The 26887-nt window shown below is 35.6% G+C and overlaps 1 protein-coding gene and 1 pseudogene across 18 annotated transcripts in view; one reads left to right on the forward strand and one right to left on the reverse strand.

The window, feature by feature from the left end:
* The window catches only part of MIER1 (MIER1 transcriptional regulator), a 60411-nt gene that overhangs the window by 6562 nt on the left and 26962 nt on the right, over nucleotides 1-26887 (forward strand). For 13 of the 18 annotated variants that reach the window (XM_027058915.2, XM_027058917.2, XM_027058919.2 and 10 more), the window contains 4 exons: nucleotides 8369-8393; nucleotides 13538-13683; nucleotides 24709-24870; nucleotides 25704-25836. In XM_027058915.2, coding sequence (XP_026914716.2) covers nucleotides 8369-8393; nucleotides 13538-13683; nucleotides 24709-24870; nucleotides 25704-25836 — 466 coding nt within the window. Of the gene's footprint in view, nucleotides 1-8368; nucleotides 8394-8522; nucleotides 8560-13537; nucleotides 13684-24708; nucleotides 24871-25703; nucleotides 25837-26887 lie in introns of all 18 variants that reach the window. The other 5 variants (XM_027058912.2, XM_027058913.2, XM_027058914.2 and 2 more) reach the window with 1 other exon arrangement.
* LOC113599322 (60S ribosomal protein L7a-like) lies at nucleotides 19924-24714 on the reverse strand (annotated as a pseudogene).

A 26887-nucleotide genomic window follows, 5' to 3' on the forward strand; every position in this document is an offset into this window, starting at 1 on the left:
ATTTGATTTTTTTAATACATTTTTCCCCCCTTACCCTCGGAAAAATTCGTTATTCCTTACCCCTAGAGTTCAGGAAGTGATAGTATTTGGAGTTTTAAGTCTACTTTGAGTGAGAGCCTCACTAAATGATTGATAAGGCATTTCTTCTGTGTGAATTACCGTTTTCATGGGCTCAGACATCCCCAAATTCACGAATAGGTAAAAAAATTTTCTTACCATCCAGTCCCCATTATTTGTCTTCATTAATTGCTGTATGAAGTCAGTGGTGAGTTAGGTGAATACTTTAAATTTGGGATACTGAAATATAGATTATGGAAAAATATTAATTTGGACGCTTTTTCATATACCTGTTGAGTGGAGGGACCTGAAAGTTAGCTGTTTTGTGGAATTGCTCTTAGGTTGCCCCTTCTGCTTTCCTTAGGGAAACTGGCTTTGTACTTTTGTAGTGGAGTATTTGCTGTTAAAGGAAGAGGAGATTCACTGTAGCAGGAGTCTTCACTGCTAGTAATCTTTTAAAAACATTTAATACTTTTGATTTAAAACTAAATTTAGATCTTAGATTTATTTCCATTTCTTTTGTTCTTTGGGGTTAAAGAATTGTATTTCAAGGCACATGAGTTGGAGAAAACCTAGTACTTTGTATTTCATTTAAATGTGACTGGATTCATTCCACTGGGCTGAAGGAATTTTAGTCCTGGTAAGATTTTTAAGTGTTCCTTTTTTCATGTGTAAGTTGGGGAAGGGGTTGTATGTAGCTGGATTTACCTACATTTTGTTAAATAGCCTTCAGTGGATTCCCCCTTTTAGTGAATGCCTCTTAGATAAGCAGCAGTGTACTGTAATAGGTTATGTGGTTTCTTCCCTCACGGTGCTGCTCACAATGACTTAAGCTTTAAGTTTTGTAGTCCTATTTTAAGGCAAGCTATTATTGAAGGAAAATAACTTTGTTTTTGAAAATACAGTGAAATTTAAGTTTAGAAAGCTTCGCCCAGAAATTTTAATTGCCCAGTACACTGAAAACTCAATATGTAAATAGGAGTATATTAATATTCTTGTTTTAGAAATTAAAGATGGTTGTATCATAAGAGAGGAAAAGCAATATTTTGAGTCACTAATCATTTCCTAATATTTTCAAGTTTTAGTTTTCTTAAAAATTGCATTACTTGGAGAATGGATTTCTCATGTTCAGTAAGGAACGCATGGATGGTTCAATTTCAAGAAGAGTAAACCTGAAGTTTGTGTTCAGTGAATTTATTTAGTGACCTGAAATCTTTAAAAAAAAATTCATCTTTTAGTGTTGGATAGTTTTGTTTTTAGTGAATTTAGAAGAATGGGGAAACCTTCATTCATCTGTGTCCTACAAAATACCTAAACAGGTGAAGAGGTGAAAAGTAAAATTAGTTTGTATTGTTCTGATTTCAATATTTTAGTAATTAGGATGATTTTAGAGATTAGTTATTTTTAAAACATAGATGGAGACGTGCTTGCTTTTATTTTTATATGGGCACTCAGGAGATTCATTCTTTGTGATGCCAGTATAAAGCATCTGGTAGAATAAATCAAATGTGCTATTGCACTTTTGGTTAAGTAGACCTGAGCATTGAAGCTGACTGGTAAAATAACAGAAAATGCAAAGCAACAATATACATTTATTTGATAAATCTGAGGGGAAAACAGGTTATTGAAGAAGCATGTCTCCAGAGAAAAATGTCAATATTATGCTTCTAGGTTCGTTGTTGTTGTTGTTATTTCCTACATAGAATGACCTTACCTTGTTTTTCCAGAAAAGTGTTTAATTCTTGAATACAAATTGATTTAGATATACTAATTTTTTCATATTTGATCCGATCACCTAGGCAGTCTATAAGTAGGAAGTATGTGTTTAATGGTTCCTCAAATCATGCTAACATTAAAAACATATTTAATGTGCTTAGAAGAAATGGCACATACTCTTTTTCTTAATAGGTTTTTAGTAATATTTTTCATTGTTTTTTATCTCTTAAAATTACTTATCAACCTTCTAAAAGGAGGTTCTCCTAGTTACACTTAAAGGAAGGAAATTACAGGGTAGTTGCAGTTTTACAAAGGCAACGAGAAAGAAAGAATAAGAGGAAGAAATAGTTGATCCTTTGGGTTTTATAAGGAATGTGGTACAGGGACCTTTGGGAATGAACAATTTGTCTGTTATTTCAGGGTTTGTAAACACATATGGGACTTTTCTTTTCCAGGGGGGGAGAAAGCTACAACATAGTGTAAGACCTATCTTTTCACCTAGGTCATATTGCTATCATATAAAGAGAAGATTTTAATGAACCTACTTTTCTATATTAGTTTTAAGTATTTAAACCTTTTCAAAACCGATACATAATCTGTTTATTCACTGTCACATCTTCATTTATTTCTCTTGAAAACACACTCCTTGCTTAGTGGGTTTTAGTGTATTTGGATTTCATTTTTTAAGGAAATAGGATCATCTTGACCATTCTTCTTGATGGTGTTAATTTCTATTCTAAACAAAACTTGTTTCACTGCAGTAGATTTAGGCCTTAAATAATTCTCTATAGTGGTAATGAACTTTTTAGTGTTTATACTTGAGTGTATTTAGGATTTATCCAGAGTAAGACTCTGGATAAATGTATGAGAATCTAATAAAGTTTAATTCAGAAGGAGTGATAAAGTGCTTGATAAGGTAGGAAAGGTTGGTTGGAGGATATATAAAAGTCGATTACTTTTAGAGAATTTTTCTACAGGAGAGTAATCAGTTTTTCAAATCAGAAATAAAACACTGGCATGCCTGGGTGGCTCCGTCAGTTGAGTGTCCAACTTTGGCTTAGGTCATGATCTTCTGCTTTGGTTCGTGAGTTTGAGCCCCGCATTGGGCTCACACAAAACCTACTTTGGATCCTCTGTCCCCCTCTCTCTTTGCCCCTCCACTGCTTGCACTCGCTCTCTTAAAAATAAACATTAAAAAAAAAAAAAAAGAAAACAAACACTGCCATAAGAAACTGATTAGTAAAAATAGAAAAGTAATCACCTGTATAGAAATTTCTTGCTTGAAGTTAGCTTGAGTCCCTGTATGTTTCAAAACATTTGCAAATGGTTTCAAAATTCATTGCAGTGATAAAACTGTTCAAGTACCAGTCATCACCTGGGACCCATTCTGTTTGACTTATTCTATGGCTTATAAGAATGACTGTTAAATTATGTTTGTGTAGATAGGAAATTCATAAAGTAGCACCCCCAAAAAAGCTTCTTGCAAATTAGATTTTTTTTAAAGGTCCTAGATTTAAAAAAATTTTCAGAAGAGGCTGTTAAACATATCCCATCCCTTTAGCTAAGTATTCCTTGGTAGTGTTAGGTCTTTTGAGCAGTTTATAATAAAAGTAAAGAACTTAGATCTCAAAGGAAATTGAACTAGAAGATATCTAAATCTTACTTAGAGAAATTGAAACTGAACAGAGTTGATGCAATTTGTCCTAAGTTGTGCAGTTAGGCTGTGGCACAATTAAGAGTGGAACCTAGGCTTCTGAATTCCTAGTGCTTAATAATAGCAATTCATCCTCTGAGTTATTACTACTGTAGTCAATTTGCTAGTTTTACCAACACGACTTTCTTAATCTTTTTTATGCCCCCAAATTCTTCAGGGGAAAGTTAAGTGACTTAGTTTTGTATGGAGGAAGAGAAATGGTGAGCACAGTTCCCCTGCTTTCTCCACCTGGAGGAGGGGCATCTAACTCCTTCCTGGCTTCTATCCCCATCACTTGAGAACCTCTGATTTAGTTAGCAGCGTCTATATTGTTAAGTAGGTGATGATAACAAAGAAATGGTGGTGGAATTAGTTTGAGGGGAGAAATTAGTTCAGACAGTTATGTTTATTTGAAAATATGCTTTTGATTGCCTGGAATATATGAATCTGATTACTTCATTTTTACCTTTTTTTTTTAAATGGTTATATTCTAGATTACTGTGTTCTAGAGACACATTTGAAGATATCTGAGGCATTTAATATTTGTTACAAGTATTAGCAACTTGATCAACTAAATCATATATGTGGTGAAGATATGAAAGTCAGCTGTTCATTTTTTAATATGATTTAGCCTACTCATACTCTGTGTGACTGTCTAGTTATGGTTCCTGTCTCAGATAATTATGTATGCACCTAAAAGAAAACTAGGTTATTTTTCTAAATGATACATTTGTTAAAAAAAAAAAAAAGTGGCTAGCAATAGGTTTTCTTAAAAATCTAAAAGTAGAGGAAAGAAATGAAAATTGCTCATAATTCCATAAGATAATCTCCACTGACTTTCTTAAAAAAAAAACAAAAAACAAACCAGTAATACTAACAAGTGGTTAGAAAATTCCAATAGTATAGAAGGGTATAAAATGAAAAAGACTTTCTCTCCCCAACCCATTCCCTAGAGATAACTATTGTTACAGGGTTTTGTGTGTACTTTTGGAGAAAAAAAAAATGTCATTTATATTCCAGCCCAAGTTACCCCCTTTTAACTCCTAATATATGTATGAATAAATAAATACATGTTTTTTACATTTTTTTCCTAATTCACCACAAACAGACTTGTCTCTTTTTAATGGATTAATAGTGTTTTGTTGCTTGGAAGAACAGTATTTCATTTCTAACTAGTTAAATGATAGACTTGAAAATTTTTTCCCAACTTTTTGCTATGAACACTTTATGGTAACGACTGTTAAACATGTATCTTGGTATGCTTTCTTAGGCTTATCAGTAGGATAATTTCATATTAGCAAAATGATCACTAGAAGGGTTAAACCAACTTGTATTTTTCTACCAATGATGTATGAGTACATCATAAATACATTTTCACTTCTAATGAAAAATTTTCTTTACTATTTGCATTTTCTAGTTTGTGCCTTTTCTAAAAATACAAAAAAAAGTTACAAATGAATACCTGTTTTACAGCTCTAGTTTTAAACAGGTACTAATTTGTGCATCATTAATGGTAGATGTCGCAGGTTTTTCTGGAAGATATTGTTAAAGATACCACTTCCTAAATAGACATAGGTAATAGTCTGACATGACATGATAACTTGCAGTCACATTTTAAATATACTTTGAACAGATGAAAAACATTCAAAAAAGAAAGAAAGTAAGGGGGAGGAAGGAAAGAGGTAAAGAGAAAAGATTTTTAATATAGTTGTTCCCTTGGAAGGTATAGAAATATTCAGGTTGTAGACTTCAGTTCCACCTTCACCACTTACCATGAATCAAGTCACATTATCTCCCTGGGTTTGCTAATCTATAAAATGATGTTGGCAGAGTGGGTATTATTGCCAGGTATGTAGTTATGATCAAGTAACTTTATGCATTTGAGAATATGTAGTACTATATAAATGTAAGCTGGTTCTGCTCTTCTAAATACCTGAATAAAAAAATGCTCACATTCTGTACTTAAATTTCCTGTATTATGATAGTGAACTTTTACTTTGAAAAATAATTTTTTTTGCCTGCAGTTGGGACAAAAATAATGTATAGTATAAAATTTTCAAATGCCAGTTTTCTAAAAGGTCAGTTTTTAAATTAATTGAGTATAATAAACTTATAAGAAATATCTCACTCTCACCCAGCCCAAATGGAAACAGTGGAATTATATTTTGAACATGGAATACTAAAATGTATGTCTAGAGGCATATCTCCCTACTTCCCCTTCCCTATCCTAACCTAGGTACACATCAGTCAAATTACAGTTCTTGAAACATTCCAGTATTTCTGATGTAAAATGGTCATTAATGCTGTCTTTGAATACTGGGTGTTCTCCTTTCTGCCAGCTAACCGTACAAATAATACCAGTCCTCTGAATATTTGGTATCTTAATTAACGGAAAATATTTGGGGCCTTTTTCAGAACTTTAAAGTGATAGATAACTTTACCAATACAACACAACAATCAGTATGGTATTGGCAGTTAGTGCTTTTTGAGGCCTTTTAAAACCTGCAAACGCCATTCACAACTCAGTGTCTTTGTTATTGCCAATACCTAACATCTGTGAAAATATACCTTTTATTCAGAAGAAGAATGACATTTTTAATCAGAAACCCTTTTTTATCAGAAGACTGTTAAATGGAGTAATAATTAGAGTGTTCAAAAAGAACTAAATGCTCAAAGAGCCATTTCTCTTAAGCTCCTAATTTGAAAGAAATGCTGATTTTCTTGTTTCTGCCCTGCAATATTTTCAGAAGTTTACTAAAAAGGAAAAACAGCACTGTGAGGCTACTTTGTGAGTGGCAAACCTGGGACCAGATAAAGACAGTCATCGTTGCCATAGCCTTGGACAGAAATTGTGCTTAAACTTGGGAAACAAAGCATAACTGCATGACATAAAAGTAGATTAATATTTTAAAGTATTGATTTGCTGTGTAATAATTTGTGTGGTGGTTATATCCGTTTTGAGCTTAGAAGTGTGTTACTCTGCCCATAAGATGTTAAGCAAGCTAGAAACCCTTTTTATAGTTACATTACTCTATCACCCTGCTTTTCAGCTTCCTGTTAGAGGAATGGAATTAATAAGCAGCACTGGTTTGACTCTGTGTGGCAGAGCAACTTTTAAGTAAGGGTAGTGGTGTGACACTTGAAAATATATAATACTGACTACTGTCAGTCTTTTATTCAAGTAAGTTGATGCTATAGTCAAGAGCCATTTTAAGAATTAAAAGGGAAAAAAAATAGGACCCTTGGGAAGTGTGCTTCAAAAGAACCTAAGTCACCATGTACAATAGAGAATGTCATACTTAATACAATAGCATACTATGGACAGTTTCAAAATAGAATTTTAACACCTTAAAAGAAATTTGTCTTAGATGCCTAGCTTTTGAAAAATTCGTCACTTTCCTCATTTTATTTTGTTCTCCACTCCCTTCCGCATTAGTTACCAGAAAGAAGGAAAATAGACATCTTCCTTATGATGGGGTTATGTCCTGATAAACCTATCATAAGTTGAAAATATTAAGTCAAAAATGCATTTAATATACTTAACCTACTGAATGAACATCATAGCCTAGGCTAGCCTACCTCAAACATGGTTAGAACACTTACATTAGCCTACAGTTGGGCAGAATTGTCTAACACAAAGCCTATTTTATAACAATGTATTGAATATCTCATGTACTTCATTGACCACTAGAGTGAAAGTGAACAACAGAAAGGTTGTATGGATACACAGTGGTTATAAGTGTATTGGTTGTTTGCCCTCGTGATCGCATGCCTGACTGGGAGCTGCAACTAGCTGCCACTGCCCAGTATCACAAGATAGTATCATACCACGTGTTGGTAGCCCAGGAAAAGATCAGAATTCAAACTTCGGTTTCTACTAAACGGGTATTCCTTTTGCACTATCATAAAGTTGAAAAATCGTAAGTTGAGCCAAAATTGTCAGGGACTGTCTGTGCTGGAATAACTTATCCTTGCTAATAATTTTGGGCTTCTAGCGTGCCTGACTTCTAATGGGCATGAAATAGCTCTGAATGAATAGGAAAGGTTTTAACTATGAAGCATATGCCATTTGAAGCATCTTGAGTTTTTGTTATATATTTACAGAAGTTTATGTTTGTATATGACTTGTTTATAATTTTGAATTAACTGAACTTAGATAAAATAATAGCCTCAAACCGTCAAGTGGTCGTATTACCAAAATAAGTTGCTAACAGTGTTATCTTTAAATTTTCTAAATGCTTATAGTTAAATTTATGAGGGGTAGAATGCTACAGTAGAAGCAGCATGTTATAATTGGGAATGTTTTTGATTTTTTCATCAGAGACCTTAACCTTTCTAGACTTTAGCTCAAAGGTTACTAATTCTGTGATAATTTAAAAATATGTTTTTTGTTGTAAAGTTAGCCTAATGTACTATTTGGTGCTTAATAACATTTTACTTTTTCCTTCTACTTTATACAACGTAATTTTTATTTAAAATTAATGTCTTGAAGTGTTTTCGCCTCCCTTCTTTCACGTATTTTAAGCCAGAGGCCAGCTTGTTAGTGAATCTTGTGTGTAATTTCCCCTTTATTGATAAGAGAAAATATTTCAGAAAGTTCTAATATCTAAAATCAGATCTCTTAAGCTGCATATGTTATGGATCCATATTTGCCTTTAAAATCTGAATCAATTTCATATTATTGTCTTCATTTCTAGATTCAGGAGTGTTTGGGATTTTTATATGTTTAAATATGTCAGAGAAAGGATTATATAGAAGGTTTTAATTTGTCTTAGATAATTCAGATGTAAAAACTTAACTGTGATCTTTGATGTCAAACTGGTCCTTGAGTAATTCCTGTAAATTTTGCACAGATTTACTATACAAAGATGCTAATATTTCTTCTTTTCTCCCCCTCCTCAGCCATCTGTTGAGTCTTCAAGTCCAGGTAAGTATTTTCTGTATTTTCTATAATTTCTGTTTGACTAACATTTGTCCTATTATAAAAAGCCTAGAGGAGTTAGACTGTCATCTGACTTGCTTTTCTTCTGAATGCTTCTTTTCTCTGGGGAAAAAGAAATGGATGAAATATTTGACTGCCCATGAAAGTACAGGTGAGGCTGCTGTGAGTTCAACCTCATGACTACTTGTAGGTTCACTTTTTTTATGAATTACTACGTGTATTTCTTATAGGTTTTAATTGATATTCGATTTCAAGTAAATATGAAGTGTGTTTTTTCAAAAGGAGTCACTAACTTAGAAATATTTGCTTGTATAGGAAGCTCAAAGTTTTTGAGAAAAAAAATGCATTTAGTGAGGGAGAAAAAAAGAAGCAGAACATTCAAAAATGAATATTCAATGTTATAAATTAAGGAGGTTATGTTTAGATTGAGTAGGATCCGATTTTACCCACAGACCATATAGAGGTTGCAAACGTGATCTTTTAAATTCTTTTCTTTCTAATGTTTGTTATTTTTGAGAGAGCGAGAGACAGAGTCTGAGCAGGGAAGGGGCATAGAGAAAGAGGCAGACACAGAATCTGAAACAGGCTCCAGGGTCTGAGCTGTCAGCACAGAGCCCGACATGGGGGTCAAACTCCAGAATGGCGAGATCATGACCTGAACCAAAGTTGGATGCTTAACCGACTGAGCCACCCAGGCGCCTCGCAAACATGTGATCTTTGACCTATATCTGGGCCACAAATGTTTTTTTGTTTGGCCACTCTAGTGATTTTAAAAACCTAGAATATTTTATATAAAATCTGAATTTAGGCTTCTCATGATTAGTCAGAGGTTCTGGCACCACTGGGTACAGCATTCCTTTATAGCAACAATTGGTTGGAGCCAAATAGCAGTCAGGAAAGAGCCCAGTCTGCCTTGGTGTCCAGAAACTTCACCAAGAGAGAGGACTGTCTTCTACAGTGGAGTTCGTGTAAGGAACAGTGCGAGATAGTTAAAGAGTCAGGAAGGGAGTTCTCAGAGGCAGGGTAATGTTTTATTTGAAAACATCATATATATATTGAATATTTAGGTATGATACATTACTGAATTTTCCAGATTATTAAAGCAGTCTTTCTATGTTGTAAATTTTAGAAAGAATGTTTGTAAAAATGCTTAATATATGCCTTTTTTAATGGTTTAGGATTCTTTTCATGAACACAAATAGTTGTATTCTGTGTAGTACAATGTATGAAGTAAGAGTTGGATTAGGATACCTCCAGATCCCTTCCAAATGACTAGTGTGCTCAGTTGGCTGAGTTTTTTTTGTGTTTATTTAGCTACAAATGTCTTATTCTTTCTAATAGGCTTGGAAGTAAAGTATATTAGGCGTTGTGACATTTCTGAAACTCAAGGATTTTTTTAAACTTACTAGTTTATAAATATGTTCTGGATGGTTGAGGTTGGAAGTAATCTGACCTCATAAATAGCAGATTATTTGTATCCTTTTTGGGACATGGAATTGTACCCAATATTTTTTTTCTTTCAAACACAGACATCTTTTTCATCAAAAATGTGGGTTCTGGTTGTTTCTGTTCATGTTGTCACATTGCAAATAGACTGAGTTTTAGATATTTTTCAATGAATTTTTGAGAAATTCATCAAGTAATACATAGGCACAAAAAAAGTAATTACTTCAAAGGTGATACTAATGGCTTTCTCAGTTTCCATTGCATTTGAATTGGCCTAGGCTGAACTGCAAGAATAGCGGAACTTGAAGAATACAATGTTTTCGATGGCCTTTACTACTTGCTGAATGCTTATACAAATAGATTGATTTTTTTTGGTTTCGGGCTAAGGAAGATCTTTTGAAGTAGATAGTGTTTGTAATATCAGGTTTCTGCCCAAGGGAATATTTATTGTCCTTACAATACTAATTGTAGGCAGTTAACAAAAGTTGGTGGGAAAAAATTAGGAATAGTGGCTTTATGTAAAAAAATTTTTGGTCCACTGGTAAGAGGCTGTGTCCTTTGTAACATCTGTACTTTGGAATTGATATTAGTAATAAGAGTCACATGACCCAGGCTCAGTAATTTGTCTCTGGACTTTCCCAGTGTAAACCTGTACAGGTAGAATACAAGACTTTACCTGTAAGACTAGAAGCCATTAGATGTAGGGATTTAGGGAAGGGAAGGAAAGGAAATAAAATTATTAAATGAATGCACATGATATGTTTAATTTATCTTTTGAATCTTTGAAAAGATGTAAGATACCTTAGTAATTTTGTATTAGGGTACAATTTTATTACCAAGCTGATACTTGCCTTAACTCTGAAGCAAAATATTTATTTACACAAAGCACCAGACTCCCTGCCCCTAATAATTTATTTTGGGGATTTTTACCTCAAGGAGACAGCCTAGTAGGCTAGGAAAAGAATGGTTAATTGGTCTCAACAAGGCAAAAATAAGTCAGGTAAAACCAAGAAGTCAGATTAAGGCAAGAAAAGTGAAATTGAAAGTTAGAAAACAGTGTGGTATATATATGGAGAGGATTGGAGTGAGAAGGGGAAAAAGGTTCATCCACACTTTGTTATTTCTTGTAATGAGAGGGTAAAGTGGCAAGGCTTTAAATATAAATGGCTTTGGAAGTAATGACAAAAAATGGGAGACTTCAGGTAAGTAATATAGCACTCAGCTTGGTGCTGTGTACTCATGTGAGTTTGTTTTGTTTTTGTTTTAGTTGGTGAAAGAGTATATGTAGTTAGGAATTAAGCATAATTATTTTTTACAATATTTGCACTCAATAGGAATTAGGATAATAGTGTACAAAGTTGTGGTGTCAGGTTGTTCTAGGATCTTCCTGCCTACAAAGGAGAAGAAAAGTACAGCATGATTTGTAGGAATACTGATTATTGACTAAGTGTCCTAGAAGGTTGCTGTGTGAACTGACAAGTTTTGGGAATGTTTTTTCATTAAAAACTCAAAAAGAAGGAATAATGATTGGGACTATTAGGGACTTATCCCTAAAAGCCTGTTTTTCAAGAAGTCAACTTCTAACGCTTTGTTTTACTTACTGGTTCTCTCACTGGACTGAAGGAAGAGCATACTGATGTAATATATTACTAGTTAATGGTCTTAACCTTTGTTATTAAGTAAAAAGCTACAACTAAATTAGTGGCTCTCGAATTGTTTTCTCATGGAACTTTTGTGTCTAGTCCCTCAGCCAGTACCAAGGTGCTGTATTAAAACTATGCCATGCTTTTCTTAATTATCCAAAGAAATTAATATACTTTTCTAAATGTTTTTATTTTGTAAATCATTCTAAAACTTTGATAGTTTGTTAACTTAATTTGTACTATAAGGTGATTCCTGATTTAGAAATAATAGTTATTTTATATTTAATATTAGTATTATGTTCGTCAAAGAGCAGGATGACTTCTAAGTGCTTCACCACCTGATCTGGCTTGCAGTTCAGTCATCTTAGTAAAAATAGGTTCTCTTGAAGTATTCTTTGAGGCAGGATACTTAATGTCTCTGAGGCTGTGGCTTGCAGGAAGCTTAGAATGCAGTAAAAGCACAGGCACTGAATTAGCAGACCCATGATTCAGATTCCGTCCTTGCCGCCTACTGGCTCTGTGAGTTTAAATGTGCTGCTTAAACTCAGCCTCAAGTTTTGGTTTTGTTCAAGTTTGGGTTTGAAGATTAAATGAGATACAATCTATGTGAAGTGCTTGAGCCATAGTATTTGGCACACAGTAAGCACTCAGAATATGGTATTTACACTGAAAATTGAGGGAGATGACAAGAACCCTGAACCTTGAGTGTCCCCTTATCCCTAATAGTCTGTTTTTCAAGAAGTCAACTTCTTTTTTTTTTTTTTTTTAATTTTTTTTAACATTTATTTATTTTTGAGACAGAGAGAGACAGAGCATGAACAGGGGAGGGGCAGAGAGAGAGGGAGACACAGAATCTGAAACAGGCTCCAGGCTCTAAGCTGTCAGCACAGAGCCCGACGCGGGGCTTGAACTCACGGACCGTGAGATCATGACCTGAGCCGAAGTCGGACGCTTAACCGACCGAGCCACCCAGGCGCCCCTCAAGAAGTCAACTTCTAACGCTTTGTTTTACTTACTGGTTCTCTTACTGGACTGAAGGAAGAGCATACTGATGTAATATATTACTAGTTAATGGTTTTAACCTTTATTATTAAGTAATACAACTTTTTAACAGTTTAAATTGATAAAAGAAATTGCTGATTGATTTTTTAAATGTTAAATAACTCGTTTATTCATAAAAAAAATGAATTTGTAAACTTAAGTCCAGGTTTGGCAATAGCCAATTGTGGGGTAGTTTATAGAATGTATATGCTGAGCATTTGCAATCTACTATTACAGGCTTGACCCTATTGAGTACAGCAGTATTCCCCAGCCAGCAGGCTAAAAATAGATTAGCTTACACATCAGTTAGCTATTAGATTATTTTTAATGAGTTCATAAGAGTTCTGTATGCCATTTTAATAAATTTCAGTTTTATATTCTCTATCTGAATTATTTCAGACCAAAATCAACTAAATAAATTAAGGATGGCTACTTACATGTTGAAATATATTTCCGTGGAAGTGCTAATAGAATAATATTCGAATGTAGCTGTATTTTCATTACACTGTGTATTCAGATGACTGTGTATCTCCCATGACTGTATTCTCATGGGCCATAAGGACTCATACTCATTGGGTCTATTAAGTATCAGTCAGATGATTAAGAATTGTGGTATTTCCCACATGAATTACCATTCTTACTTGATGTGATCCATTATTCTTTACAACTGAAATTTTGTGTTTAGATGACAGTACTCTTTTTAAGAGCTGTACACACTTTTTTTAAAGCTATACTTCTCCCACCCCACCAGTTACAATTTTAACTGTGAATATATAGAGGTGAAACAGGACAAAAAATAATCCCTTAGAGTATTTTTTACAGGGACAGAGTGATGAGTAAGGGTAAGAATTTTAGAAAACTAGTACTCGATGTGCATAGCTTTTCCCTAATACTTTTGTTTGACCTGTATCCAACTTCAAATAACATACACATTAAGTGAATATTAATAAGATAACACTTCATTTGGTTTACCAAACTTTTTAAAATATTCTTTACCAGGAGGTTCAGCAACGTCAGATGACCATGAATTTGATCCATCAGCTGACATGCTGGTTCATGATTTTGATGATGAACGAACATTAGAAGAGGAAGAAATGATGGAAGGAGAAACAAACTTCAGTTCTGAAATAGAGGATCTTGCAAGGGTAAATAACAGTTAAGAGCTAGAGGATGAAGTAGTTAACGGCTTTTTTTGCAGATAGAGGAAACATTTGAAATTTTCATTCTCTACCTTTGTTTTTGGGGATGAGTGGTGTTACATATAATTGATAGTGAAAAACTCTATGTGGTTGTAGGTGAGATATTTAAAGTTTGAAATGAAAGGCATTTTTTAAAAAAAGGAATAGCTATTATGTGGAATAGAATTACTTGAGTAAAACATCACAGTTATCTGGTCAAAAATAGGCTATAAAGGTATGCTGAATTTCCTCTTACATACCTCTGTCCTCTCCCAGTTACTGACCTTTTACTCGCACCCTTTCAGAGCCAGAATTTTTAAAAAAATTTAACGTTTATTATTTTTGAGAGACAGAAAGAGACAGAGTGCGAGCAGGGGAGGGGCAGAGAGAGAGGAAGACAGAATCCGAAGCAGGCTCCAGGCTCTGAGCTATCAGCACAGAGCCCGACGCGGGGCTCTAACCCATGAACCATGAGATTATGACCTGAGCCAAAGTCTGACGCTTAACCGACTGAGCCACCCAGGCACCCCGAGCCAGAATTTCTTAATAGTGGTCATCATGTTTCTCATTTCCAATTTATTCCATAAAGTACTCTGGATAGTTTCTGTCCCCTCCTATCAAGATGACCAATGATCTTACTATTCATCATTTTTCTCTCTATTCTCAGCCATATTCAACAGTTACTGCTTCCTTTTATTTGAATTCTGGAGTACCCTACCGTCCAGTTTTTCTTTTCTGTTTGTTTCTATTCAGTATCCTTTGCAGACTCCTTTTCCTTCACCAAAGGTGAATTTGGAATTTAAATTTAGAATTCCCTAATTCTCAGTTCTGGATTTTTCTTCTGTCTATAAATCAGTGCGCCTCAGAATGTAGTATGAGAGTCAGCTGCTTCAGAATTGCTCATAGACTTAAGAAATGCGGGTTTCTATGCCTCTCCCCAGGCATATAATTAGAATCTCTGTGGGGTGTATACACACCAAATTTGAAAATTACTAAATTAGGTGATCTGTTCTAATCCATTCCCATAGTGTCAGTATTCTCTATTTTTCTAGCATTAATATATTCCCTATTCCCAATTTTGTTTAACCTCCTGCTTGACATTTCTGCTTGGATATCTCCATAGACATCTTTACATTTTAAATGTCCAAAGCAGAACTGTTGATTGATCTCCTACTTCCTCCATCTGTTCCTTCCCTATCTTCAACATAAAAAATGGCACTGTTTTACCTTATTGCCTAAATCAGAAATCAGGAAATCCTCTTCCTTCATTCCTAATACTCAATCCTGAATAAGCCTGTCATTTCTTTCCACAAAGATACCTCTTATCTGACTGTTGTTCTATCTCTGCTGCCACTGTCTTGCCCAGGTCACCATCATTTCTAGCCTAGCCTATTACCATAGCTTCCTAACTGGATTCTCCATTTTTAAAAGAGGATTCTCCTCTTTTACCATTCTTTCATCCGGTATATTTCTATAATAATCATGATGGTATTTTCAAAATATTAATGCAGTTGTGTCAGCCTTTTATTTAAAACTGCAGTGTCTTCCTGTTACATGGGAAGAAAATCCAAACTCCTTGACCTGGCCAGCAAGGCCCCTGTCATGCTGTTACATAGCCACACCAGGTGCTTCTGTTCTTAGATATGCTGTTTCTTCCTGCTTCAAGGCCTTTCAGCTCTTTCCTACTCCTCGGTATGTGTTTTCTGAGGCTGGTTCCTTATCCCCTTAAGTCTGGGCTTAATGTTGCCTTCTCACAGTGACCTTACCTGTTCCCAGTTAGCTTTTTTTTTAATCCACTGTACCCCATTCAATGCTTTCTTTATAACTAACACAATTTGTAATTATATGTTCGTCTCATTTATTGTCTGTGTCCTCCTTTAGTTCCATGAGAGGAGGGACAGTGTTTTATTCACCAGTGTATTTCCTGATACTAAGCAAGAGTGGTCAAACTTTTTGGATGAAATGATAAATCACTCTGGTATGCTCTTATTAAAATGTATTGTGTATATGATCTGCTACACCCCATGACAAAAAGAACATACAAAATAAGTAAGACGTAGTGTCAGCCTTTACACGTTTAGAGTACATAATATTTTGGAAAAATTAATTCCTGTATAGTAATATGTGTTGCCGAGTTTTAGTTTTTATATTGCACATTTAAAGAACTAGAAAAGGAATTCTATTACTATTTAGTCAAATCTTGTCAGATGGTCCCCTTTTGGATCTTTTAGTAATTAAAACTAGCTTAATCCACAGTGCCTAAGCAATTCAGTGTTTTATTGTTTTAAGCCAGAAAACAATTGGTCTTAGTGACCATGATGTATAGTTGTTATAAAAGCTTTTCAAGAATGGGTTAAAAAGCACTTGAGGAGCCTGCAGTCAAAACTGTTCTTTACAAGAGGCTAGAAAGTCATTCAGAAGACTGTTATAGTTTGTTTGAATGATCTAGAACCTACGTGAACATCAAAGGAAATGGTTGATTTAGGACTCAATCGCAGTCACTTCATATATTCATTAAATGGAAGGCAGTTATTTGCCTGTATTTCACAGAAACTTCTATCACTTTAGGTATATTTTCATTTCTGAATAACCCATCCATGGGATAACCCTGAAAGGAGGAAAATCTTATATATTCCATTTTCTCACACTCTACGTTGCTCAAATAATTAAGTAGTCACTCAGGAGGAGATAATCAGTACAGGTTGTGTGGTAGAATGATTATTGGTTGTTTTTTTTTTTTTTTTTCTGTTTCTGAAAACAGGCTATTACATTTAATTAGTACAAAATTGCTAATGAGCTTTGCTAAAAGTTTGGGCGTGTTGTTGTTTCCTATTTCTCCTTTATTCTGCCTCCTTTGGTCTTTTACAGCCTCCCCATATTTGCTTTCAGGTGACCCTTCCTTAGGAAAAAGAATTTAAAATAGAATTTTTTATAGAGGATATAGAAAGGAAGAGAAAGGGGAGCCAATCTTTTATCATTCTCCTCAAACAGGCTGTCTTACATCTTTTCAGATGCTTCTGACTTTTCCCAGAATAATTAAAATTTAGGTTTAAGTTGCGCATTATTACCAATGCTTTCATCTGTAACCTGCAGCTAAGCTAGTTTAGGGCCAATATGTTGTGTTTCTTAAAGTTATAAACTTTTTAGGTATGAACCAAACCAAACTGGTTTTTGTTTTTATTTAAAAAATGAGCCAGATTTTCTCACTGATTACTGATATTCTTTTATAGAAATGAAACATTACAGTTCTGTCAAGAATCAGTTAGGTGATTTTTTACCTGGCATGTTGGTTGTATGACATGGACTTCTGATGTAATTGTGGCAGAATTTTGACTAGCAATTCATTCAGGAATTGTCAGTAATTGCATGGCGTGTAGTTTTAAGTTCATTCAGTTTGAAATCTAAAGTTTTAAGTGAAAAGTAGCTTTTCATAGAAGAAGCTTTGATGTTTGTTGTTACATTTGTACAGTTCAATACAGGCATGAATCTTAATATAAAATAATTATGTAAGTTCAGCATTTGAATATTTTAATAGAATTAGATATACAGGTTAGAATTTATAGTGGTAATCTTAGAAGGGGTATCAGAATCGTTCCTGTAGTGAATATACTTTTGTTTGCTTGAGTAGCAGTATGTAGGCTGGCTTAACTCTGTTTTTCAAATGTACTCTTAAAATTCAAAGTCTTGTTTTGAATGGCACAAATGTAGCAGTCTGTTTGGGAGAAGGGGGATCAGGATCAGCTATATCTTCACGTATTTATCTGTATTTTTTAAAAAATCATGTTATAACAATATTATACTTAATACTCATTTTGAAGTGCTAGACACATAACCATCTGGTGAATCTCCAGAACTGGAAAATAAAGATTAAAATGTGAGAGGGTTTTGTGAAGGGTACACATGACAAGAATTACATAGAATAAAAAGGAACCCCAGTGTGGGAGTTCTAAAGAAAAGTTAACTGCCTCCATCCCTTTATAGTTTATCTTATAGTTAAGCCCCAACAACCCCAAGAGGTTGTTTACCTTAGGAACGGTCTGGTCTCTCTAGTCCAGTCTGGATGTGTAGTCCCTTATGCCATCCTGGCTGGAAATCAGTCTCTTTCCTCCTCCTTCCCCTCTTCTTTCAGTAGCATTTACTGGTAAATTGGTTGTGGTACACAGTATAAGAAGCGTACTGTGTCCATCCAACAGATGACCCTTGAATATCCAATATCTGCTGTCTCCTGCAGTCATTTCTAAAAAGACTAACATGAACGCGGCTGAGAGGGACCCACTCCTCTATGGCTGGCAGATGGACACCACTCCAACCTTAAAATAGTGCTATAGTTATTTGGTAACTTTACTGTTTTGAAGTTAAATGGCAGATAGATAAAATGTCTTTTGAAAACATCTGTTCTTTTCACCTCCAGCTAGCCTCCTTTTAGGTTATGCAGACATGATTGCTCCTCTTTTTGTTATCGTGCTTAGTCAACTTCTTTCTTTTTTTTTTTTAATTTTTTTTTTTCAACGTTTATTTATTTTTTGGGACAGAGAGAGACAGAGCATGAACGGGGGAGGGGCAGAGAGAGAGGGAGACACAGAATCGGAAACAGGCTCCAGGCTCTGAGCCATCAGCCCAGAGCCTGACGCGGGGCTCGAACTCACGGACCGCGAGATCGTGACCTGGCTGAAGTCGGACGCTTAACCGACTGCGCCACCCAGGCGCCCCTCAACTTATTTCTTAAAGCACAATATGCAAGTATAGTCCATGTTCCTGTATTTTTATTCATTTTGTGCTATGTCCATATCTTCCATATATTTCATTCATTCATTCATTCATTCATTCATTTATTGAGAGAGAGAGAGAGACAGCGCGCTCTTGTGCACGCGAGCAAGGGAGGTGCAGAGAGAGAATCCCACACAGGCTCCACTCTGTCAGAGTTAGTACCCAACATGGGGCTCAGTCCCATGAACCGTTAGGTCATGACCTGAGCCAAAATGAAGAATCGGATGCTTAACCAACTGAGCATCCCAGGCACCCCTTCCTTATATTTCTTATTCCTTATATTTCTCGGTTTTGAGGAAGGCAGTACATATGCATGTATATGTAAAGGTACTGTGAAACATTTAGTCAGACTTCCTGATTCAAAACTCTACTGCAGGTGTGTGACTCTGGACAAGTTACTTAATTTCATTAAGCGCCAGTGTTACTACAAGGATGATATACGTAAAACATTTAGCATAGTGTCCTGTGTGATAATCACTCAATAAATCTTAGTATTTTTTATCATTCATAAAATTCTCAAAGGTACTTGTAACCCCCAAACTGTGACGTTCCATTCTACTTGACCCATAATTTTTTCTTTCACTTTGTTTCTCCCATTTCTATACTTACATACTACATTTGTATGGATGGTAATAAGACACTACTACTTTCTTGTGGTGTTTCAGTTTAACTTGAGGAAAGCCCCTTATTAGTACCTTATGGAACATAGACTTTGACCATATAAGTTAATGAGAGATTATCTGGAACAGGTGACTGGCAGACCCCAGTATAATAATGTGCTGAGTCAGCCACATTTTATTCAGCTTTTAGTCTTTTTTCAGAGACAAATGGCAAGGAACATTTGTTTTATAGGGTATCATTACTGTTTATATCAGTATTTTTGGAGGCAAATAATAGAGATCCATCTTGAACTTACTTAGACAAAATAAGGAATTTAATGTAAGGCTCATGTAATTTTAATAAGGGCAGGGAGATATCTAGTCCTTAAGGACTCAGTGCCACCAAAAGATATTTTCTGTTTCTGCTGTTCTACATGGTGGCATCCTTTTTAGACCAACTTTGTTTATATGCTGTCAGTTTCCAGGTCTCCAAGATGTACTGCTTAAGATACTCTGTTTTTTTAGCTGCTGTTAGTACAAATCTGGAAACAAACTATGGCCAGGCTTGGGTCACGTGCCCATTCCAAACTTATGGCTAGGAATGCAGTGATTCCAATTGGATCAGATGCTGTGTAGTCCAGAAAGTGAGCTCTCAATCAAAATACATGCTTGGAATGGAGGAAAGAACATTCCTGAAAGAAGATGAATATGGAAATAGAAAGAGAAAGGATTTGAGGGGGTGGGGCAGACAATAAATTATCCTTACAGGGTACTTGTTAAATGCTACGTACATCCATTAGTGCATAGTAGGGACATAATAAATGCTACTTGAATTTGAAACTGAGGATTCCTCAGCAAAATTGATTTTGGTTTTTATTGTAGTACTTGTAGCTCAGTGTTTGCTGCAAGATCTTCACTTTATACCTTATTAGTTCAAGTAAGATATTTTTTATACTAATGTCAAACTCTGTCTTGTATTCCTCAGTCAGTCTTGATTGTTGTTTACTAACTTGTTGCTTACTAACTTGGTATTAGGTGACAAGAAATTAAGTTAAAAGTCAATACCTAAGCAAAAGCATAAAACCGCTATATCCTTTATTGTTAATATTAAGCAAGCATTTCCTCAGTGGAATAGGCAAGGATATTTTGTTTACACGTGATAGAACCCAGCTAAAATTAACTTTGAAGTTTATTAGAACTTTATTGGTTTTAATTTATTGTTTTTAATATTTCTTAGAACTGTTTTAGAAGTCATTTGAATGTGTATCTGGGAATAAGGAGTGTCTAGAACAGAGATTCAGTGTCACCAAGACCTCTTAATCACTCTTTACTAATGGTTAAATCCTATTGATTTCTTCAAGGTCTCTTGAGTTTTTTCTCTACCACATCCACTAATTTAACTAGTTTAGGCTCCAATTATACTACATGTGAACAATAGCAGTGGATTCCAACCTAGCTCTGTCTCTGGCAAACTAAATCTTTCCCTGCCAAAGTCCATCTGGAACATTTTGTTACATGTATAATCTTCCCTAAGCCCTTGTAGTGTCAATCACTGCTCAACAGTTACTCTCAAATGCAGTCAAAAGTAGAGTGTAACACTTCCTACTAGAAACTAAGTGAAACTAGAGAAAGGTAAAAATACAAGATCGAACTTATTTTAGTTACTACAGATGCCTTCTGCTCTAATTAGGGTAACCTTGTATTCATTTTTGTTTCTGTACGTGTGCAATAGTCATTTCCTCTGACTTGAGTGACTTTTCTTTATCTGTCAGTTCTGTTACTGTTTCTTCACATTCAGTTAGGTCTCCAAATGTATTGTGACCAACCACTTTCAATTCTCCTCCGTTCTCTGCTTAGTCAATATTAGCAGTGTTGCTAAATTTTCCTTTGAGAAATGAAAAGTGAGTCACAGTTCTTTTTTTTTTTTTAATTTAAAGGGAACTTTTTTATTGCTTTTTATGTACAGAAGACTCAACATTTAGCCCAGCTTGGTGGCCAGTTATTTAGCCTTTGTCTTTTCTAGCTTGGCAGTATGAGCTACTGACTTTGCATCTAGGATGTTGCCTCCCCAGTAACCGCAGATCTCATCATATCTGTCATGGTAATTGGTCCTGATGGCTTCCACCAGCTTGGCCAGAGCTCCTTTGTCTTCCAAGTTAACTTGTGTGAAGGTGACAGTGGTGCAGGTCTTCCTGTGGACCAAGTAGCCCAGCCTGGCCTTCCCCTTGATAATGCAGTGGGGAATCCCCATCTCACAACGCAGGACAGTCAGGACGACAACCAGCTCAGGGGGATCCACAGCATGTGCAATCACTACCAACTGAGCCTTCTTGTTTCTGTTAAGTTGGTGACAGTATTAACCCCTGCTGGAAGAACAGACAGCCTCTTAATGGGGACATCCCCTTTGTCAGCAGCTTTCTTCTCAGCCCGGGTCAACAGTCTCTGTTTTCTTCTCTTTCTTCATCTTTGGTCTGTATTTATGGGTCAGCTAAAGCAGTTAAGTAGCTCTTTGGCAGTCCAAGACATGGGTGAACTGGTTAATCCCGTGAGGCTCTTTCAGACATTGATAGAGACTAGCCCTTTGCTGCTGCAGTTGGATGTAGCGGGGCCATTTGACAAAGCAGGTGGGGTTCCTTTTGGGCTAGGTACCCTGTCCGATACCAAAACTCTTGAGCCTCTTCTCAAACAGCAGGTTGACCACCTTCTTGGCTTCCTGCTTCCTCATGACAGCAGGGGTTGGGGCCACCTTCTTCCCTTTAGCCTTCTTTCCTTTTGGCATCTTGGATGGCTGGAAGAGAGCTCAAGTGAATCATACTTCTTAAATGCTTATCTAGGAGGAAAAATTCTTGACCTAACCATGGAAATGAGACATTCCACGTTCCCGATAGTAATTAAAAAAAAACCCCAAAAAACAAAACAAAAAAACTGTTCCATGCAGTTAGTATGTCACCTATCCTTTTGACATATAACTGACCTGGGTTAACAGATGTTAGTGATAAGCCTTATTAACAATAATAATCAGACTTTATTACCTCTCACCGGAAAGGAAATTTGCAGGTATCTTAGACTGTAAGATAAGTGGTTCTCAAGGTAGTCTCATACCAAGAGCATCAGTATCACCTGGCACATATAAAGTGCACGTATAAGTGCAGATACTCAGGCCCAACCTCTGCCCTACTATAGTAGAAACTTGGATGGGGCCCAGCACTCTGTTTTGATAAGCCCTCAAGGTGATTCTATTGCCCTCGAATATAAGAAACCAAAGCTAGAAAGCCCGCAGACATTTGATTGATAACCTACCTACTTTGTATGTTCTTTCAAAGTATCAGTTAACTCACTTTTAAAAATCAGACGTAATAGCAGTCTATATTAGGGAAGTTTTAAAGATGAGATATTGATGAAACAAACTCTTCATGAATTCTTAAGGTCTGTGTAAATATTAGTTGCAAACTTAACGCTGAAGCTTTTTTGGTGCGTTCTTGTTCATAGTAGTGACTGCCATTGTCAGACCTTCTAATTTGTGGTATAGAATGAGTTTATGGAAAATACGAGCTGGGATTAGGTCTAGGTATTATAGAAAAGTCTCTCAGGGCATGAGGTTTCTTTCTGCTTGGTTTTCTTACTTGTACATAAAGGTAATAAACTGTCCCACTGGTGCTTTTAAAGATCTGTTGAGATTGCATAATACTCTTCCTTTGCTCTTGTTCAGAAGAGAGAGAATAAGATAGTGGAATCAAAGCACTTATCACAAATGTGCATATAGAAGACACTTTAGGGCGGCTGTTTGTTATTACTGTGTATACAACCAACCTTTTCTGTAGCTTTCTTTTATTCTACTTTCTTGATTTTGAAGTTCTGTTTTAGTTCTTAAATCCTGATTTTCTAATTCCAAATTTCTGTGTCCTGTACCAGGTCCATGGTACGTGGATCTCTGCATGGATTAGATCCTTGAACACCTCAAGCACTGTTTGTGTTATTGCACTTTGAGAAACACAATAGGAGATGCCAGTTAAGTATGCCAGCTAGTCATTCAGCTGGAGTGGTAGTACCTTACCTGTTACAGTTACCACTTTTCAGGTTGTGGCTGTTGGGGGTCACCAGGGCTCTCAGAATTGATTTCTCTTTTAGAGATAGATTCACAAACTAATATATAGCTAGAATCTCCATTTACAATGTGAAATACCCGTGTTAAAAATAATTTTCTTCCTACCTCTTTCTATAAGAAAAATTTTTCAAATTATAAACAGTAGTTGCTTCCTGCACACAAATTCTGAGTGATGAGAGTTAAATGTATGATCTAAGTACTTAGTGTCATCAGGTTATATCATCCAATCTGATTTATCCATCTCTATTGGAACACTGTATGTAACACATGGGCAACTTCTTTCTGTCCATGAATAATGCTGCAAGACTGCTGGAGAAATACAAAGCATGTTTTGTTTCATGGTTGCCCTTCTGGTAGGTTCAAAACTGCCTATTAAATTTTTCTCAGAGAGGTGGAGCGGGGGTTGTAGAAGGATGGTGTGCGTGAATGTGTGTGTAATATGTTCAGGTGATTTGGATTACATTTTTTTTTTAATGTTTATTTATTATTGAGAGACAGAGAGACACAGAGTGTGAGCAGGGGAGGGGCAGAGGGGGGGAGACACAGAATCTGAAGCAGGCTCCAGGCCCGAGCTGTCAGCACAGAGCCCGACGTGGGGCTCAAACTCACAAACCGTGAGATCATGACCTGAGCCAAAGTCGCACGCTTAACTGACTGAGCCACCCAAAAACCCTTACATTTTCTTTTTATAGTCAAAATAGTCTCCTATTTCCCTGATACTTTATATCACTTGATTACTGATTATTAGAGTAACTTCTATAGAACACTTGATTTCATTTCATTGCATATGGATATTTCTTCATTTCACTCTCAGGAGGTATGTTTTTTATGGGTATTACTGGCTGAAGCAGTATTCTAACGTACTGAAGAGTGAGTATAGGCTTTTGGAATTAGACCTGAATTCTGGCTCTACTATTTGTACCCTGTATCATTTTGGGGGGAAGTTGCTTAATCTGTGAGCCTGAGTTTCTCATCTGTGAGATGGGGTAATGTAACAGTTTTGTAAAATAGATTGTAAGGATTGCATATGACATGATTTTACATGATTATAGGTAACCCTAGAAAAGAATGTATGACTAATGTAATCCAGTACTATTCTTATATTATCATTATTGTTTCTTTTAATGTGTTTATTTCTTTTTGTTTTATTGTTTCTTATTGTTTCTTTTAATTTTCCCACTCCCAAATTGTATATGGTACTCCTAAGTGTGAGTATCTATACATAGTGTTAACTGTCAAGCTACATTTATTGATCGCACAGAAGAACGGTTCTAATTCTAAGCCAGTGTTACTTTTTTTGTTATTGTTAGCAATTAGAATTGATCAGTCTCTTATAGAAATTCTTGAAAGGCTAGGATTTTCCTAGGCTTCAGAATTATTTTGGCTCACCTTGTATGATTTGAGAATTCTCGATACAGGTCTAAAAGTTTTCTGTGTGGAATGAAGGCTGTAGATGTGTGAATTACAGGAAAATGAAATAATCATTTATTCAGAAGTTAACTTTTTATTTGGTCTATTTAGGAAGGAGACATGCCAATTCATGAACTTCTCAGTCTTTATGGTTATGATAGTACTATTCGACTCCCTGAAGAAGATGAGGAGGAGGAGGAAGAGGAAGAAGAAGGTGAAGACGATGAAGATGCTGATAATGATGATAACAGTGGCTGTAGTGGGGAAAATAAAGTAAGGTTATACACAGTAATTCTTAAGATTGTAGTCTTTATTCTTGTTGCAGTAGTAATTTATTAATATTGGAAGTTGCCTATAATCTACTCCTGAGAAAGTAATAGTTTTATCTGTGTCTTTGTGCATTTCTTTTCAGTGTCTCTTGTAAGTAAATTTGAACTAACTTAAAAAAAAAATAGGGCGCCTGGGTGGCGTAGTCGGTTAAGCGTCCGACTTCAGCTAGGTCACGATCTCGCGGTCCGTGAGTTCGAGTCCCGCGTCGGGCTCTGGGCTGATGGCTCAGAGCCTGGAGCCTGTTTCCGATTCTGTGTCTCCCTCTCTCTCTGCCCCTCCCCCGTTCATGCTCTGTCTCTCTCTGTCCCAAAAATAAATAAAAAACGTTGAAAAAAAAAAAATTAAAAAAAAAAAATACTGTTTCTAAGTAATAAAATCTAATTGGTAGTTCTGTATTCAGTTTTCTTATTCTGTTTTGAAATAATTTGATTTATAGAGAAGCTCAAAGATAGTATAGAGTGTTCCTATATACTTTTTACCTGACTTCCCTGTTTATATCTCATGTAACCATGGTATATTGTCAAAAGTAAGAAATTGGCACTGGTACTATTAACCATATTAATTAATTAAACTATAATTAATTAAACTATAGACGATTCAGATTTTGCCAGTTTCTCCACTAATGTCCTTTTTTCTGTTCCAGGATCCAACCCAGAATACCATGATGATTTTAGTGTATTTATTTTAGTCTTCTAGTTGTATTTGGAATACTGTAACCTTTCATCTGCAACAGTTTTCCTTACATCTTAAAGAAATTTAATTTTTTTATTCTACAGGAAGAGAATATAAAGGACTCATCAGGTCAAGAGGATGAAACTCAGTCTTCCAATGATGATCCGTCACAATCTGTTGCTTCTCAAGATGCCCAAGAAATAATCCGGCCACGTCGATGTAAATATTTTGATACAAGTAAGTATCACTGGTTGCTGTGTGGATAATTTTTACCATTTAATACATGATGGAAAATTCCATTTCTTGTTCACTCATCTGTTTGAATTCATTTACTCTGAAATCTCGCTGAACAGTGTTAGGTTTTGTTCTAGGCTATTAGTTTAGCAGTGCTAGGGCCCTTTTTGTCCGTGAGTAGATTGCAATAATTGTTGCATCACTGTACTACTTGATTTTGAACGTGTTCCTTTTTTTCCCCCCAACGCTTCTTTGAATTTGGTTTGTTTCATGGTCATCTTTTTTTATTTCTCCTGGTATTTTCCTCGGTGTTAATTTTCTACTTTCTTTGCCTTTTAGCCTTTTTTACCTATATTCATAAATATTGCTTTTTTCTAATCCGTGGTTCCTAGTTCTAAAGAAGTGGTTTACTCTTGAAATGATAATATGTTTTATACGGAAGATCTCCTAATTTTACTACAGTTGTAATCTAGCCACAGATGACCAGTAGTTGAGACATTTAATGTATGTATCTTGAATATTTGCATGCTTCATTTGCTCCATGGTATTTCATTCTAAGCAGGAATCATTACCGTAGGTGACAGCTCTTTGATAAGAAAAAGGTAAGCATTAGTGTTATTGGTTCAGACTTGTGGTCTAAATTTCTATACTTTATTTAAAAGACAGAAAAACACTCGAAGAACAACCACCTGTCATGAAATGTGTGGTAATGTAATAACTGATTAAACATGGCTACTGCTTCGTGTGAAGGATTTCTGTTACATACTTAGTTTGCAAGTGAATGTAGTGCTGCTAATATTTTATTTTGAGTTTTACACACTGAGTCTGGGTGGCTCAGTCAGTTAAGTGACTGACTTTGGCTTAGGTCATGATCTTGCAGTTCGTGGGTTCAAGCCCTGCGTCAGGCTCTGTGCTGATAGCTTGGAGCCTGGAGCCTGCTTCAGATTCTGTGTCTCCTTCTCTCTCTGCCCTCTCAAACATTAAAAAAAAATTTACTGTGAGTTTTGATCAAAGATCTGGTCCACTTGAAAAGAAAGTGTATCACTATAAAAAG

The sequence above is a fragment of the Acinonyx jubatus genome, chromosome C1 (genome assembly GCF_027475565.1).
Source record: "Acinonyx jubatus isolate Ajub_Pintada_27869175 chromosome C1, VMU_Ajub_asm_v1.0, whole genome shotgun sequence".
Taxonomy (NCBI): Eukaryota; Metazoa; Chordata; class Mammalia; order Carnivora; family Felidae; genus Acinonyx; species Acinonyx jubatus.